Here is a 15,800-nt window from a genome sequence, read left to right on the forward strand (position 1 = left end):
GGATGCACACCGAGTCTATCCGGAATCTAGAAATAACACCCTCTACAATGCGAATCCCGTGTCCCACCAATGCTTTCCAACGTGCCACTTGGGCAGCTGGTCCAAGTCCCATCGCCACCAGTGGTCCGAGGGATGGCCGTATCCCATCCAGCGCAGGGGAGATATCGGCACAGGCTCCAGCAGCCACAGCCCCGTCGAAGCAATGTCGTCGGTAAAGAGCCAGGCCGTGGCGTACATCCAGGCAGCGGTGAAGGCGACGTTCGCCACCCGGATCTGCGCGCGCGAGGGCTCAGGAAAGTACGACTTCGCCAGCCTGGCCAGCTTCTCCTGGGTGAGCATACCCACGCCCTGGAGCAGAAAGAAGGCAGGCGAGCGCCAGAGCTTGGTGGCGGGGATGGTGGTCATGCTCCCAAACGCGTGGAGGATGCCGGACTGGGCAAATGATATAAACATGGCGATGGCCTTGGACATCTCTGAGTCCTTTTTGAGGTAACCTTGCTGCAGCAGGTAGGAAGCCGGACCCATAAACTGTTGTCGGAATGTCTGATGCCACCATGCACCCCACCAGCCCGCCAGGCCACGATCGAGGACCTGGCTGAAGGATCCAAATGTCGTGCTGTGAAACCACAAAGCCGAGCGAGATGGGCACAGCACCTTGAGTGACCAATACTGCATCAAGTCGGCGAGGCTGAAGATGGCGCCGATGGCGCTCAGGAATCCGGCCAGGGAGAAGAGCTCCCTATAAAGCAATAGAAGCCACCAGGGTAAGCGAGTGAGATGCGCTGGCAGGTCGTGTGGGCGGTCGGGGCCGAGTATGAAGTATGGGTCCTTCATCATGAAGACGGAAAGGAAGTCGAGAATAAGATATAAAAAGGCTAACTTGAACAGCCGGTCACGCGTGAACGCTGCCTCTGAGACGTGCCTCTTATAGCCGGTGCCTGTGACGAGGGGCATGGCCTTTAAGTCGACGGGCTCTCCTGATTGTACTACCGAAGGGATCTGTGGTCGAGGGATTGACGAAATCGAATGGTTCCAGCCTGGGGGGTGTGGTCAGCGTGAACTCCGCATGGGGACATGGGGATAGACGCACCAGACCCGCGGAAGCTGGATGCACAATCCCAGACCCAGCCGATGCGCTCCCAAAAGGGGCCATCTTCAGGGAACGTCTGCCACACGAATTCGCTGTTGCTGGGAGTCGCTTGCAGGTTGTCGTGCGAAGATGCGGACTCGCCGACTTTGCGTCTCCGCAAGCCATTCTGACCCGAAGCGTCCGCTTCGACAGTAGCAACAGCATTCCCATTTGCACTATGAGAAGCCTTGCCCGGGGAGAGCACTCTCACTGCTCTCGCAGACACAAATTGCGGTCGCTTCCAGATGAGCAGGTCGATGCTGAGAATTATGCCCCACGCAGCGTGCAGTCCTGCCGCGTACGAGCAGGCCATGTTAGTGCTGGACATCTCGCGGGCCAGGCGCCAGTTGAAGACGGTAATGAAAGCCACGACGAGCCACCTCGTCTGGTAGAGCCATGGCCGCCGCGTGTGCGGGATCGCAAGCCACAGGATGAGGAGGACGGGGGCCCCGAGGAGGCTGTACGGCATCAACAGCGGTTTGGCCCGGCCGTCGGCGACTGCCTGCGTGAAAGCGGAGCGTAATGCATGGCGCACGGCATCATCGATGCGGACAGCCATGATGCCTCACGGTTGGGGGGGGCGCAACGGCTGCCGCGATGTGGGAAGCGAACGGCGAAGAGAGAAAAAAAAATGCAGCTTGATATTGCCGTCGCCAGCTTACACCTCTGCGTCAAGGGTCGGCGGGTACTTGGTAGCGTCAGCTGACAGACGGCATCACGGTGCCCTGTGCGGTTTCGAGACCCAAGTTGCCAAGCTGCCCGACTGATTCTTGTGCGGATTGTCGTACGAGTGAGTGGTGACCTAGGCTGTGAGACACGAACTGGCGGTCCATTCATGACGCGTGCAGGTGCGCCGCACGTTGAGCGGATATCGGTTGCTTGATTGAGCCGCTGTGGCTCGGGACGGCAGACGCTAAGGCGTTCTATGACGGCGGGTTGGCCAGGGCAGTGCCGACGGGCGACCAGGGGGTCACGAGCCGCTGCAGATCACAAGCCCGCCACTCCACCGGCTGGCAAATGGGCGGCTCACGCTATTTTGACCGTTGGTGTAAGTGGATGGCAGGCGGCTCTCGTGAAGTGGGAGAGCCACCGCGGCGTCGAAAGAAGGGCGAGGCGGGATGACGGGAGCCTACCCCCTCATATCGCTTATTCTCAACTTCTTACGTATAACAAAGGCGATGAAAAGCGTGACGGCCTCGTTTACGGATGAAGTCTTGCACAGCTCAGATGCATCAGATCAGATCAGATCAGGCAAGGCAGGCACGACCACGGCGAGGCAGGTCGCGTGATCGACGCCAGGGCAGGGGAGCAGGAGCGACACTGGGGGCATCTCGGCTTTTTCGAGCTTCAAGCGGAAGGAACGCCTCACCACCGACCTCACAGATATCGCAGGGGAGGCGTGGACCGCCTCGCAACTTCCACCCTGTGACACCTGACATGACCGAGCCCAGCCGACGCATCGATCAATCACTGCATCTCAAGCTACTGCTCTCCGCCCAAGGCAGCAAAAAAAGGAGAAAATCGCAAAAAAAGAAGTGGCTCAGCGCCAGTTCGAACGCCGGGATTTGCACCCAGGCTGCATCAACCTCGTCAGCGAGCGGCTTCGTAGCCCTTAACGACTGCGTAACTTACTCTCTTCCTTGGGAGGGAAGCGGGTTAAACTACTACCCCACGTCCGAGTTGGAAGGCACTGCCATTATTCTCGCTTAAGAGGCATGCGAGTCGAGTCGGTCAGTGAATCGATGTCCGGGATGGACGCAGGGCAGCCGTTTGCTCGTGGCTGGGCGACGCGGCGACGCGGGAGGCTGCAGGTGGACGAGATGAAAGATGACAGGCCCGACGAGCTACCCTTGAGAGCCGCATGCTATCTGCGAGCAGGTCAGCCACGACGAAGCTGATACGCCGTTGGGGTACCGGGTTCGATGCAGCAAAACGGCCTGGCTGCCTGAGGCTCACCTCTGAGGGCCTGTCGCCAGGGGCGTACCGACGCCGGTAGGAGGAACCGAACCCTTCTCTTGCTCAAGATCTCGACGGGAGCATCTTGCGCTCGGAACCATGCATCAGACGGTATGCCAAAGACTGGATGAGGCAGTCCGCCATGTTTTGACGCGGGGGTCCGAGTCTGCGTCAGAGCGAGCACACCAAGCTCACTCTCGAAGCGACAAACGTGCCTGGCTCTGGACCATCTTATCCTCGAAGCGTCGAATCGGCTATTCGCATTTGACGATGAGTGGCCAGGCAAACCCGGCCAACCCATGTTGGGCCACGGCGCAAGGCCCGCCGACTCCACGATGCCCGGCGCGGCCCTCACTTCAGGGTCGCCGAAGTTCGGCAAGCTTTGGCTTGTTGGAACAACGAAGAAGTAAGATAGACACGACCTCGCGTCGGCGGACGGGAGGGGTCTAGCGTCGAGTGCTTCGGGCGACGAGATGTCCGTCCATCGGACATGTCGAAAACCCCGAGGATGACGACAACTCGGACACGGATGATTCACCTTGATTGACTGCTCATCCGCCAAGAGTCATTCGCGACTGGCCCAGGCCAAAGCTGCTCGTTGTCATCAGGCCCAGCGGCGTTGGCGATGCCGACACGCTGGAACTGACGATTCTTCACAAAGCCGGGCCGAGCGGGAAATGGAACCCTCGCGGCTCGAGCCAACGTGCTTGGAAATGCGAGGCCCCGAGCCCTTGGTTCTCGCCCAGTCCGGGGCCCCAAAACGTGCTCTCGCCGACCCCACCTGGATGATCCTACGCCGCACCTCAGCCCACCCATCCATCCCTCCACGGCGGCACGCCCTTGAGTGACTCGCCCAAACGCTGATTGTCAGGTGGGACTCGTGCTCCTTGGCTCCCAATCCGCCGCCGTCTCACAGGGCTGAGGGCAGTGGATGCTTACGAGTTGCGACTGACAAGGTTGGTCCCCTCTCGCTTTCGCGTCTTGACGTTGGGCTAGCACAGTCACTGGAAAGCTAACATGCTCCCTCTCCTGTTGCTAGCGTCGTCCTGCGGTCAAAGGTAGTGCTGACCCTGCATCCAAAGAGGTGTCGCTCACCTCGTCTGCCGGCAGCCTGCTTCTTTCATCCTCTGCAAATCCAATCCTCACCGAATGTTTCCCGCCTCGTGACCGATTGATCGAGGACGAGGTCGACTTGGATGTGACTTTGTTTCGTCGCGTTCGGACCCTTTCTGGCCGCCCCGGAGACTTTTCTCGGCTGTCTGGCCGCGCCGACCTCGAACACAAACACTCGTGTTCCGCACTCACGGCGCCGGCCTGCGTCCGTTCCGCGTGTAATATCGCCCGCAGCAATCGCCGGTCCTTTCGTCATGGCATCCGAAACCATCAAGAGCTCTCCGTCGAGCAGCGCGCCGAAGCACCGGGCCTGTGACGAGTGCCGTAAGTAACGCTGTCTTAAATCCGGGTCCTCCGCCGCCCCTCTCGGAGACTTTTTGCTCATGGACGCGTGCAGGAGCCCGAAAACTCGCCTGCTCCAAGGAGCCGGACGGGTGTGCCAGATGCAAAAGAGAGGGCATCCAGTGCCACTATTCGCCCCAGAAGCCCATGGGTCGCCCGCGGAAACGTCGACATGTCGAGGATTCAGAGTCGGATGTCGTCGCTCAGCCGGCCAAGGCGCCCGTCGCCAACGGAGATGCTCTCGTTACGCCGCCGCAATTTACTGGCTTCGATGCGCCAACGGGACTTTCGTTGAATCCTAGTATGGACTTTATGGTTCCCCAATCTGCGACGTCTGACTTGGCGTTTCTTGACTTATTGCCGACCAACTACGGGGACGACGTCGACGACGGCTTGTATGGCCTCAACCCATACGCGCAATCGCAAGCACCCGGCCAAGATGCTCTGCCTCTCAACAGCTCGACGCTCCACATGCAATGCGCCACAGGAGACCTGTTTCAGGGGATCAATTTCGACGAGCCCGATCCCACGGACACGGGAGTGTCCAAGGACATCAGCGACTCGTTGCAGCGCTTCATGGAGTCTCAGTGGCCGTCGCCCCCAGAAGATACGCCCCAGTCATGCCCGAGCGACATGTCGAGTGTGGTAGAATCACCCGATCTTCCCCCCGACACACCGATTCCACCCATCAGGGCGATGCCGAGCACCACTTGCGGCTGTTTGTCCTCACTGTACCTCGCGCTGGAGTCGCTTTCCCACTTGCCTCCCGACGTCACCACAGCCATGCGCGTGGCCAGAGGCGCGTGCAAAGTAGCGCAGGAAGTTATCGACTGCCGACAGTGCTCCAACGCCTTCTTCGACGACCCTCTGAAGCCGCCGCCGATTCAGGCCTTTCAGAACCTAATGTGTCTCGGCGCCCTCGTGCCGTCGGCCTGCAACGCCTACGCGTCGATCCTGGAGATGGTCGACAACGAGACTGCCCTGGCCAAGAAGGAGAGCCGGACCATTTACTTTTCGTTCAAGGAAGTCGGAGGGCTCTGGGGAAATGTCGTCAACGAGCATAGCAGCTGCTCCGCCATCCAAGGCCTCAACAATAGCTTTCTGGCCCCAGACGTATGGCGGACGACCATCCGGGCGATTTTGAAGCTGGACATTTACGGCGTGGGCGGATCTCAGGGCGGCCCGGCGCACGCGCCGAGACGACAAAAGGGCTTGAAGGACGTGCTAGCACAGCTAGACGAGACGTCAAGGAGGCGGCACGAGATCATGGACGAAATCGTCGCGTCCGGGCAGGCGCCCACCAACGCCCGATACATCATGAGCCACATGACGCAACCGCCCTGCCCGCCAGAACAGAGGAACTGCGTGAGGATCTTGGAGACGGCGAGGATTGCCCTGGAGAGCCTTGCCATTACGTGAGGGGGCCCGGTCGCGTTTGCGCTGAGAGAGACGATGCTATGACCAAAAGATGAATTGACGCAAACTCGATGGCTGCCGGTGCTTGGATCACAGTGAGGGGGGTGGATCTGGGACAGGCTTTGCTGGAGTCTAGGGGACTGGAGAATTAACAAGGTGCTTCGCAGGAAGTCGGCGGCGTTGGGTCGGTAAACTCTCTACTATACATGGTGCTTCTATGCCCACCTGGGTTCTGGGGATGGCCCGAATCAATGGGGACTGTTCCGGTAGCGGCGTTGAGCGTCTTGCACGGGATGTCTTTCATGTGGCTGCCGGTGGTGATCTTCCACCGTGCAGTTGCAGTTGTGCTTAAAACTAGGTATATAGTAGGCAAATACTACTACGTACTACGTATGAAGTCGCCATATGAGCGACAAGCGCCTGTGGCGAGGTTACGAGAGACTCCCCTTCCCAATGCAATGATGATGATCCAAATCCAAATCCACATCCAAATCCAAATCCAGAAAACCAGAAATGCCCAGGTAGACGCCGTGCTTGTGCAATGCCCGTCCCTCACCTTGCGGGGACTGATGAAAAATCAAGATGGTATGCTTCTTTCGGAAAGAACGTGAAGAGGTACGCCACGCGAAATAGCGCTCGGTGGCGACGTGACAGATGGGTTATAGATGGATAGGTGCGGCGGTTGACAGATGGCTTAGTCCTCATCCTCCATCATGCCCAGGACGTCGAGCTCCGTCTTGATGATGCGCTCAAACTCGTCGCGGTCGATGCCCGAGGCGCGGGACAGCATGTACAGGCTCCTGATGCTGCGGGAGACGTGCTGCTTGACGCCGAACTCGCTAGCCTCGCGCTTTCCAGCCGTCTCCTCGAGGCGGGCGACTGTGTGCGAGCCGTTGGAGCTGGCGCTCGAGTCCGGACGCGGGTGGAGGAGCTCGGCGGCGGCGACGGACTCGGGCTCATCCGCCGGGTTGCTGGGCAGCAGGCCCGAGCGCTGGGCAGGCTCACTGGGCCGCGGGTGCGCGAGGATGCTGCCGTTGCCGTTGCCGCCTGAGACCGCGTTACTCATGCCGAGGGAGGGCATGACGTGGGCGGCGGCAGCCTCCTCGTCGGGATCGTGGTTGTCCATGGCGGGTTGGACCTGGTCGTACTGCGCAAAGTATTCGTCTTCTGCGGAGGCTGAGCGGTAGGGGTCGGACAGCGCCCCGGCGTGATGAGACGTGGAAGAGGCACCGGCCGCGCCTGGAGCCGGCGAGCGCTTGTCCCCGGCTGGAGTGCGAGCCGGTGTGGCATCGTACCGGCCCCAATAATCGTCGTCGTCATCTTCATCTTCGTCGGCAACATATTGGGTTCGGCTGGTGCCACCATTGAGCTGGATCGTGGCAGTCTTGCCCTCCCTGAACTGCCTCTCCGCCTCGGCGATGGACGAGGCCCCTCCAAAGTCGGAAAAGGGCGAGGGCTTGTCCGCCACGGTGACCTCGCCGACCTTCCAGCCGTCGCCGCCCCCTTCTTGGTCATTGACGCAATACACCAGGCGGAAGGCGATTCCGAGCTCCGTCAGGGCGACGAGGGCCCGGAGCGTCTCTTGGTCTACGCGGCGGAAGCGCGTCTCGGCGTCGTAGTCCCAGTCGACCTCGACCTCGCCTGATACCGGGTGAGGCTCAAGGCTCGGGCTGCGGACGAGCTCGGCGAGGCGAGCGGCTTTGGAGGTGTCGTAGCAGAGCAGCCGCAACCAGGGCTCTGCGGAAGAGGAGATGGGTGACGAGGCGAGGAGCTGGACGCGCTGGCGGAGGATGGGCGACAGCAACGGCAGAACCTTGGTGGCGGGCTGAGTGGAAGCGGCCGCAGCAGGCAGAGCCGGGAGGAGAGGCGTGAGCAGGCTGCTGAGGTCTGGCGCTGGCAGCGTGGCCGCCATCGTGGCGGTAGTTGTGGTAGTGGTAGTGGTTGTGGTTGTCATGTTGATGATGAGTGAGGTGTGGTGGCGAGGCGCCCTGGTCGGGGCGGGAGGCGAAGGGGGTTTTAAGGATTCGGGGCTCGTTGCACGAAAGGCATTCACGAGACTGCTTCTGAAGTTCCGTATTCTGTTTTCACATGCTTCGCCGGGACAGTAAGCTTAAAGACGCGGTGGGCGCGCCCGGGGCGCACGACGGACTGAAGCGTGGAGATTTTTTGGGCGTGCGCGGACGAAGAGTTGGCAGCGGCGACGCCACGTGAGTCAAGTGGAAGGTTTGTGAGAAAGAAGTTTCGACAAAGAGATAGAGTGATGACGAGAGGAGGAGGCAAGAAACGAGGTAGCAATGGGAGGGCGAGGGCGTGGTAGAAAAGAAAGGCAGCACAGGCAAAAAAAGGCACCAGCCAGCCAGCCAGCATCAAATCTCCGTCAAGTGACGCGGGCGGGCGCCGGTGGTGGTGGAGGATGGAGCTCCGTCACCCCCCTCCATCCCCCATCCCGTGCCCCGAGACGCACGGCGACGACGAGAGCCGCAGCGGCCAATGGCAGGGCGCGAGAATAGCGATGCGCCGGCGCCAATTGTCCAGGAGGCGCTCGGGGCAAAGGAAGCTTGCCCGCACAGGGACAGGCGGGCGCCGGCGACGGAGGGCATGGCATGGGGAGTGGAGGGGTGAGCGAGGCGGGTGGAGGGTGGAGGGTGGAGGGAGGGGGCCGCTATCTCGGTGGCAGGTGAGCGATTCCAGGCTGGCGCACATGCAGCTGCAGCACTGGGCCTATTCACGGCACTGCAAACCTGGAAGAACCACCTGCCTGCTGCGCTGCAGGCCTGGGCCACACCTGCCCGTGACCTAGGTACCTAACCGGCTGCGCGTGCGTGCGCTGTGGATTCGCTGGAGCTCCGAGGTTGCAGCGCGGGGACCGCGCCATGGCTGCTGGACCCGGCCGCCTCACCTAACATTAACATGTCGTGACTTCAATTGTCCTTCTTTGAAGCGCGCTGCAGCTGGGAACAGCCAACAGCGAGCGCAGGTCCTCTTCCGAGATTTCAATGCGTCCAGTGGCTTCTCATCGGGGCGCCCTGGACGCCCGCGAGCTGGTGCGCGTCGAGATGCCCAGCGGGTCGGGCGAGGTGCCGCCGATGGGTACGGGCTCCATCCGATCCACGGAGAGATCCACGCAGCGTCGGGTGCCCTGACAGGACAGGCAAACAGGGCAGTTGCACTGAGATTTCTCAATGGATCCGTGGAGACATGAACGCTGGTGGTGACGAGATGGATGGTGGGGGTCTTTTGGGGGAAACTTGGGGGGCAGCAAGCCCCAGAGGCCCCCCCAACCTGCAGCCTGTACTGGCCGGGATGCCAGGGGTTGGCTGCCATTGCGGCCAGTGGACAAGTGTCAGTCAGTCAGCGCCGCACCGATGTTCGCCCACCCACCCGCCTATTGTTCCATCGCAGCGTCTCGAGGCAGGGCATCGCATCGCATCACGAGGCAGATGCAACCTGGCACGGGCGGGAGGACGGCGGGGCCGAGACCGCCGAGACGCAATCTGCTACTTGTAGGTATACGGCCGGGGACCCCGACGGGGACGGATCTCGGCGCCATTTTCAGTCTTCACCTTTTTTCCCTTGTTCCAATTCTCTCGGGTCTTTTGCACGTGTCGCGCTGTCCGGTCTGCGGTGAGTGCCCGGCCTGGTCAGTGGAGATTCCTCAACTCAAGCAATGCCCTGGGGGACATGCCCGATGCCAGCCAGCGGTGCCTGTGCCAGCCCGGTCGTCACTGGAGCTGGAGAGGCAGAGCCGGCCGCCGCTGCTCGGCCGCCGCAAACCGCCATATGCCGTCACCAACTCGTCACGGGGCAGGGCCCCCGGGCCGCAACTGCCAGTTCCTTGCCTTATTACCGTGCTTGCTCCACACAGCCCCAGCGCCACCCTCCGAGTACCTGTAGAGCCGTTATCGACAAGCCGCCGGAGCAGGATTTCCTCCATCATCATCTTCAATGTCCAACCAACTCAACGCCCTCAGCCCCTCGTGCATACCAAAGACGCAGGCAACAAAGCCGCTCAGCATTCCAGTGCCGCCAAACAATCACAACGAATCATTACACGTTTCGTGCTCACCCGTCCGTCCTCCAAGATAAAACGGAGTGAAAGCCCTTATCCTACAACCTTACCCCGGCCTCGACATCCTCCGCCGACTACCGACCGCTGACCACCGCCGATCGACGGAGAACCACCATCCGCCACCTCGCATTTCCCGACTGCAACACCGCAACCTGCTCGCATATCGCATACGCCCCTCGGTCGCATAAAAGCGCATCAGCACCGTCGCCTGGTGGCAAGATTGCGGGTCCGTCTGCCTCCGACTCTGAGTCCTGCGCAACCGCGCATGCGCGAGCCCCCGGCCGCCGCTGGCGAGCTGCATGTCGGCACGACAAGGTCGCCTCAAAGATGAGGTGCGCTGCATACGGCATTCCCTCTCGTTGTTCTGCGCTGACACTTTCCAGGGTACCAAGCTCCAGGTCGTCTCGGCCGGCGCCGTAGCCGGCTTGGTATCTCGGTACGCCGCCCCGTGTTCTGTCTCGCTTGACATAGCTAACCTGGCACCTGTAGATTCGTCATCGCGCCCCTAGACGTCGTCAAGATCCGCCTCCAGCTCCAACCATATTCCCTATCCGACCCGCTCCTACCCTTACGCGACGCCCCGGCCTATCGGGGCACCTTCGCCACCCTCAAGCACATCATCAGTCATGAGGGCTTCACTGCGTTGTGGAAAGGCAACGTCCCCGCCGAGATGATGTATGTTTGCTACACCGCCGTCCAGTTTACCACGTACCGTTCGGCGACACTCTTCCTCCAAACTGCCCTGCCTACACGCCTCCCGGACGCCGCCGAGAGCTTCATCGCGGGTGCGGCCTCGGGCGCCGCGGCCACCACCGCGACATACCCTCTCGACCTTTTGCGGACACGCTTCGCCGCACAAGGCCGGCGGCGGATCTATGGGTCACTGCGGGCGGCCACGTGGAACATTTATCGAGACGAGGGGTTCCGAGGCTTCTACCGCGGCCTGGCCCCCGCTGTGGGCCAGATAATACCGTTCATGGGCATCTTCTTCGTCACGTACGAGGGTCTTCGGGTGCGGCTCGCCGACTATCACATGCCTTGGGGGAGCGGCGATGCCACTGCCGGCATCGTGGGCAGCGTCATCGCCAAGACGGCCGTCTTCCCGCTCGACCTGGTACGGAAGCGCATCCAGGTCCAGGGTCCTACGCGACGCCACTACGTCTACAACGACATTCCTGAGTACACCACGGCGCTGCGCGCAATCAGAACGATTGCGCAGACGGAGGGCTTCAGGGGACTGTACAAGGGGTTGCCCATCAGCCTCATCAAGACGGCGCCTGTTAGCGCCATCACACTGTGGACGTACGAGCGCACCCTGAAGTTCATGATCAACTTTGATTCGCGCCGTGAGACGCTACCATTATAGACGGGTCTATTGGAGTTTTGATATCTTTATAGGGCGCTGGCGGCCGGCAAGTCTAGATTTTGGTAGATCCCCCACGGCGAATTAATGACAATTCTTTTTGGTCTCCTGGCCACGCTTTCTATTGCTTCAGGCCCTCGTTGACGGTGTCGGCGCGCTGGATGCACTCCTCGATGACCTTCCAGAACTTGGCGACGTCCATGCCGCGCGGTATGCGCACGCCCTCGGACCCCGGCGGTAGCGGCGTGGCGATGGTGCGCCCCGTCTGCTTGAGGCCCAGCTTGGCCTCCTCGAAGGTACCCTCGGTGACGACACGGACGTCGAAGCGCTCGGCGTGCCGCGGCGGGGTGCTCTTCCCCTCCTCCCACTCGGTAAAGGGGATCTCGTCGTCGGTGCCGGTGAGGACGGCGGCGACGGCGATGGGGTCGTGAAGCGGCGGGCCTTCGGTGATGCCGAATACGTCTCTGCGTGATGTGAGCAAGGGATGTCTCTCGCAACGGTGGCCTCGGTTCGCCATGCGAGGGGGAGCAGGTAAGTAGGTAGGCAGGTGGTAACTTACGAGTATGTCTTTGCGAAAAAGTAGAGCAGCTCGACGAGCATGGTGCGCAGCGTCGACTTGCCGGGGGCCGGGGCGGGGCCGGCGCCCGGCTCCGTGGCCACGCCGCTGCCGGGAGCGGCCTTGTCCCCGTAGAGGAGCAGGCGGTGGACGTCGTCCGTGGCGAGGACCTGGTGGCTCAGGTCGAGGGGCACGACGGTCGTCTTGCTCGCAATGGCCGGGTTGTGGAACACGTCGGCAGCAGCCTCCGGGTCGACGAGGATGTTGAACTCGGCCCAGGGGGTAACATTGCCGATGCGCTCCGCGTTGTCGACCTTGCCCATGGGCGCGTCGGAGAAGCCCCCGCCGAAGGAGCCGCCCATGAGGCTCAGGCCGCGGATGTGCGCGGCGAGGTCCGGGTGCGCGCGGAAGAGGGCCCCGACGTTGGTGAGGGCGCCGGTGGCGACGATCCAGGCGGTGCCGGGGGGCTGGAGGCGCAGCGCGGTGGCCATGGCGTCGACGGCGGGGACGGGCGACGGGGAGCAGCGCGGCGGGGGGAGCAGCTCGGTGCCGTCGAGGCCCGAGTCGCCGTGGATGTCGGTCGGGGCGTGCAGCGCGGGGCGCTCGAGGGCCTTGCCGAGGCCGACGTGCAGGGGGATGTCGAGGTGCTTGCCGAGGGCTGTGAGGACGGAGGCGGCGTTGTGCGTGGTGTGTCTGCCATCCCGTGTCAGTCACTCTTCTAAACCCCGAGACTGCGCATCACCATCGACGCAAAGAAGAGGAAGAGGACTCACTCTAACGAGGCATTGCCAAAGACTGTGGAGATGCCGAGCAGCTTGATGCGCGGGTGGTATGCCGCGAGGAGGATGGCGAAGACGTCCTGTGGAAACGCACAAGCGCGAAGATGTCAGCGAACTGCAACGTAGAAGGAAGCGATGGAAGAGGCATGTGGAAATAGACAACGTGGATGAGGTACAGGATCAAAGGGAGAAGGGTACGTATGTATGCAACGGTCGCGGCAGCACGGGATGGATGGGGGAGGTTCAAGAGGGCAACGGTAACGGTAACGACAACGGCAACGACAACGGCACGCCAACGTACATCGTGACCCGGATCGCAGTCCAGCCACACGGGGATCTGCGAGATGGTCATGGCTGCTTTCTCTTCGCTCGCCTACTCAATCCGCTTGACCGTCTCTCGCTTTTCTCTTTTTTTGCCTTGTGACCAAGTCCAACAGAGACAGACACAGCCCAAGGGGAATGTCTCAGAGTATCAGCTAGGCAAACGGCGCGAACGAGTAACCACTACACGTCCACGGAATACGGGTTCTGATCTTGGGGAGCAACGGGGGTTAGTTGTCTTTCTAGGGAGCAGAAGGCGTCGTCTTTGTCGGGAGGGACGTTCGCGTCCTTAAGTAGGTGGTCTCGGGAGGAGCGCGCACCCGCAATTGTCGGGTAGGAGGTGGGTGAATGAGTGAATGGAGCTTGATGTGTGATGGGATGGGAGTCAGGGACAGGAACTATGGAATGGAAGAGCCGCCCGCCCGCACGTTTTGAGGTGGGTTTGCCGCCCCGCCATGGATGATGGAGCGAGCGCGGTTTCGCTCCCAAGAGGTCTGGTGACGACGGGACTGCGCCCGCCCAACCCGAACGGCGTGAATGGGTCCCTGCCCCCCCTGGGGCCTCCGGCGTCCGGAGGCTCGGCAGGGCGCGGGGTGTGAGGTGGATGGACCGAACGTTAGGCGCTGGTGGTCGCCCCTGGCCCCCCTGGAAGCCACTTGGAAGCCACCTGGAAGCCATGGCGGCCAGCAGGGGTAGGCGGTCAGCAAACACCTGTGGGCATCTCCATAAGACTCCCGTCAGCGGAAAACCCGCCCCGTTGTGGAACAGCCCCTCGGCCAAGCATGCCTGGAGAAACCGTGACAAACCGTTTCGCTTGCTTCCCATGTGGAAATCGTGCCTACGGCACTGTACTATTCGAGCATCACATGACGCCTACCAAAGCAAATGCCCGCCCAACACCTCCAACGCCCCCGGAGTTGGCCGACGGACAATATATCCCGGCGCTAAACATTCCCGATCCGGCCCGCCGTCGTCTGGGGACCCCGCGACGGGGTTGCCTTCCAGGGTTCCTTTATCCACGGCTCTGTCCCCAAGCCCATATCCATCCCCATCCCCATCGGCATCGCCATCCCTCCCGTCACTTCTTGCGCTGCTCCATGACCCGCAGCACGTCCGCCGCGCTGTTGGCGTCACCCTTGCGCTTCTTGGGCCCCCTCTTGCGCTTCTGCCCGCCCCTCGCTTGCCCCTCGCCCCCGTCCCCGCCGTCGTCGCCGCCCCACGTTGAGAGCTTCACCTTGTCGTCATCAAAGTCCTCCTCATCCTCGTATCGGCTCGTGCCGAAGCCCATGTCGAGGTCCTCGTCGTCTCGCGCGCTGCTCTGAAGGAGCCGCTTGCGCCGCTCCTCCATCGCCCGCGCCGCCTCCTTGGCCTTGGCGTCCTCCTCGGCCTCGATCGGCCGCAGCGCCGCCGCCCTCTTGATGGCCGCCATCATCTCCGCGTCCGACATGGACGGGCCCTTGGCCGCCTGTTGGGAGAGAAGACCCGTCTTGGAGTCCTTGAAGTAGTTGCGAGGTGCAGCGGGTCCGGCAGGTTTGGGCGGAGGCGGCATCATGGCTGCGTCGGTAGACTTGCGTGGTTTGTCTGCCGGCTCCTTCTTCGGCTTCTCTTCGTCCGAGCCGCTCGAGTCCGAGTCGGAGCCGTCCATGCCCGCCAGCGGGTCGTAGTCGTCGCCCACGCCGGCAAAGATGTCAAAGTCCTTGTCTTCCTCTGGTATCTCCCTCTTTCTGAACTCCTCTGGCACCTCCATACCCAGTGGTTTGGCGGTAGGGTCCGGCATCGAGAGGTCCTGCTTTGGCTCGGCAGGTTCGTCGTCCTCCACCGCCTGGAGCTTGCGCACCTTTCTCTTCTCGTTGCCGTCCTCGTCGACAATGATGAGCACTTCCCGCCCTTTGGCGTCCCGCTCTATCCGCGTCCCTGGCTTCTGCTTGGCGCCGCCAATCTTCTTGAACTTGGTTCCCAGTGACGACTGTTGTTGCGCCTTGGCAGCCTCTCTTGCCGCCTTGAGCTCCGCCAGGATCTGGTTCCGTGATCGCTTCTTGCCCGGCTCGACTGCGACCGTGGAAAACTGCCCCTTCTTCTGTGTCTTTTCGCGTTCGATGGCGTGCACTTCTTGGTGCTCGAGGTCATTGAACGCCTCGTCGATGTCGTCCTCAGCAGGCTCTTCGTCCTCGGCCGGCTCGTTCTTGGGCTTGTTCCCGTAGACATCCTCGCCTCGCCGTATCCTTTCTAGTAGCTTAAAGTCGAGGCCCTTGACGAGATGCGTGCTGTCTAGGCTTCCTCCCGCAATGTCGAACCGGCGCTTGTCGTACCTCTCTCGGTCGATCTCGCCGCTCTTGAGGGCCTGATCCAGTGCTTTCAGGCGCTCCTCTCGGTCGTCCTCGGCTTCGTCTTGTCGCTGCTGCGCGCGGTCGACGTATCCGGCAGCGAGCTTTGAACCCTTTGGCACAGATGTCTTGTGCTTCTTTTGGGGTCGCAGAGCCTGGTTACGTTCTGCCATTTGCCGCGCAAAGTCGGCCTGGGCGTTTCCTACCGAGCGCCTACACGTAGCGCATTAGCATCACCCGGCAGACGCACCTGGGATAAGGTGAAGACACTCACGGTGTCATGGGCACAAAGGCCCGTTGCCGTGACCCGAGAGCTGCGCCGCTGCTGTTGCTGGCGCCCGCGGACGGGGGAGACGGTCCATTCTTGGAGCCCGAGGGCGACGCCCCGTTGGCGGCAATCAGCTTGCGGAACTGCTCGTTGTTCATGGCGGC

The 15,800-nt window shown here is 61.8% G+C and overlaps 6 protein-coding genes across 6 annotated transcripts; 2 read left to right on the top strand and 4 right to left on the bottom strand.

Moving 5' to 3' along the window:
- Positions 1 to 42: 42 nt before the first annotated feature.
- On the bottom strand, positions 43 to 1,688 carry PLICBS_007271 (uncharacterized protein; the record flags this gene model as incomplete). Its single annotated transcript, XM_018320701.2, has 2 exons — positions 43 to 1,037; positions 1,091 to 1,688. The coding sequence occupies 2 exons, from the start codon at positions 1,686 to 1,688 to the stop codon at positions 43 to 45; spliced, it is 1,593 nt and encodes a 530-aa protein (XP_018180598.2).
- Positions 1,689 to 4,687: 2,999 nt separating this feature from the next.
- On the top strand, positions 4,688 to 5,959 carry PLICBS_007272 (uncharacterized protein; the record flags this gene model as incomplete). Its single annotated transcript, XM_018320702.2, has 1 exon — positions 4,688 to 5,959. One exon carries the CDS (start codon positions 4,688 to 4,690, stop codon positions 5,957 to 5,959), a length of 1,272 nt encoding a protein of 423 aa, XP_018180599.2.
- Positions 5,960 to 6,650: 691 nt separating this feature from the next.
- Positions 6,651 to 7,868, bottom strand: PLICBS_007273 (uncharacterized protein; the record flags this gene model as incomplete). Its single annotated transcript, XM_018320703.2, has 1 exon — positions 6,651 to 7,868. The coding sequence occupies one exon, from the start codon at positions 7,866 to 7,868 to the stop codon at positions 6,651 to 6,653; it is 1,218 nt and encodes a 405-aa protein (XP_018180600.2).
- Positions 7,869 to 10,324: 2,456 nt separating this feature from the next.
- Positions 10,325 to 11,391, top strand: PLICBS_007274 (mitochondrial thiamine pyrophosphate transporter; the record flags this gene model as incomplete). The annotated part of the gene is made up of 3 exons (XM_018320704.2): positions 10,325 to 10,357; positions 10,409 to 10,461; positions 10,515 to 11,391. 3 exons carry the CDS (start codon positions 10,325 to 10,327, stop codon positions 11,389 to 11,391), a joined length of 963 nt encoding a protein of 320 aa, XP_018180601.1.
- Positions 11,392 to 11,509: 118 nt separating this feature from the next.
- Positions 11,510 to 13,075, bottom strand: PLICBS_007275 (uridine nucleosidase 1; the record flags this gene model as incomplete). Its single annotated transcript, XM_018320705.2, has 4 exons — positions 11,510 to 11,852; positions 11,948 to 12,637; positions 12,718 to 12,803; positions 13,025 to 13,075. 4 exons carry the CDS (start codon positions 13,073 to 13,075, stop codon positions 11,510 to 11,512), a joined length of 1,170 nt encoding a protein of 389 aa, XP_018180602.1.
- Positions 13,076 to 14,122: 1,047 nt separating this feature from the next.
- Positions 14,123 to 15,794, bottom strand: PLICBS_007276 (uncharacterized protein; the record flags this gene model as incomplete). Its single annotated transcript, XM_018320706.2, has 2 exons — positions 14,123 to 15,581; positions 15,643 to 15,794. 2 exons carry the CDS (start codon positions 15,792 to 15,794, stop codon positions 14,123 to 14,125), a joined length of 1,611 nt encoding a protein of 536 aa, XP_018180603.2.
- Positions 15,795 to 15,800: the final 6 nt, after the last annotated feature.

Source organism: Purpureocillium lilacinum, assembly GCF_023168085.1.
Source record: "Purpureocillium lilacinum CBS 284.36 DNA, scaffold_5, whole genome shotgun sequence".
NCBI lineage: Eukaryota > Fungi > Ascomycota > Sordariomycetes > Hypocreales > Ophiocordycipitaceae > Purpureocillium > Purpureocillium lilacinum.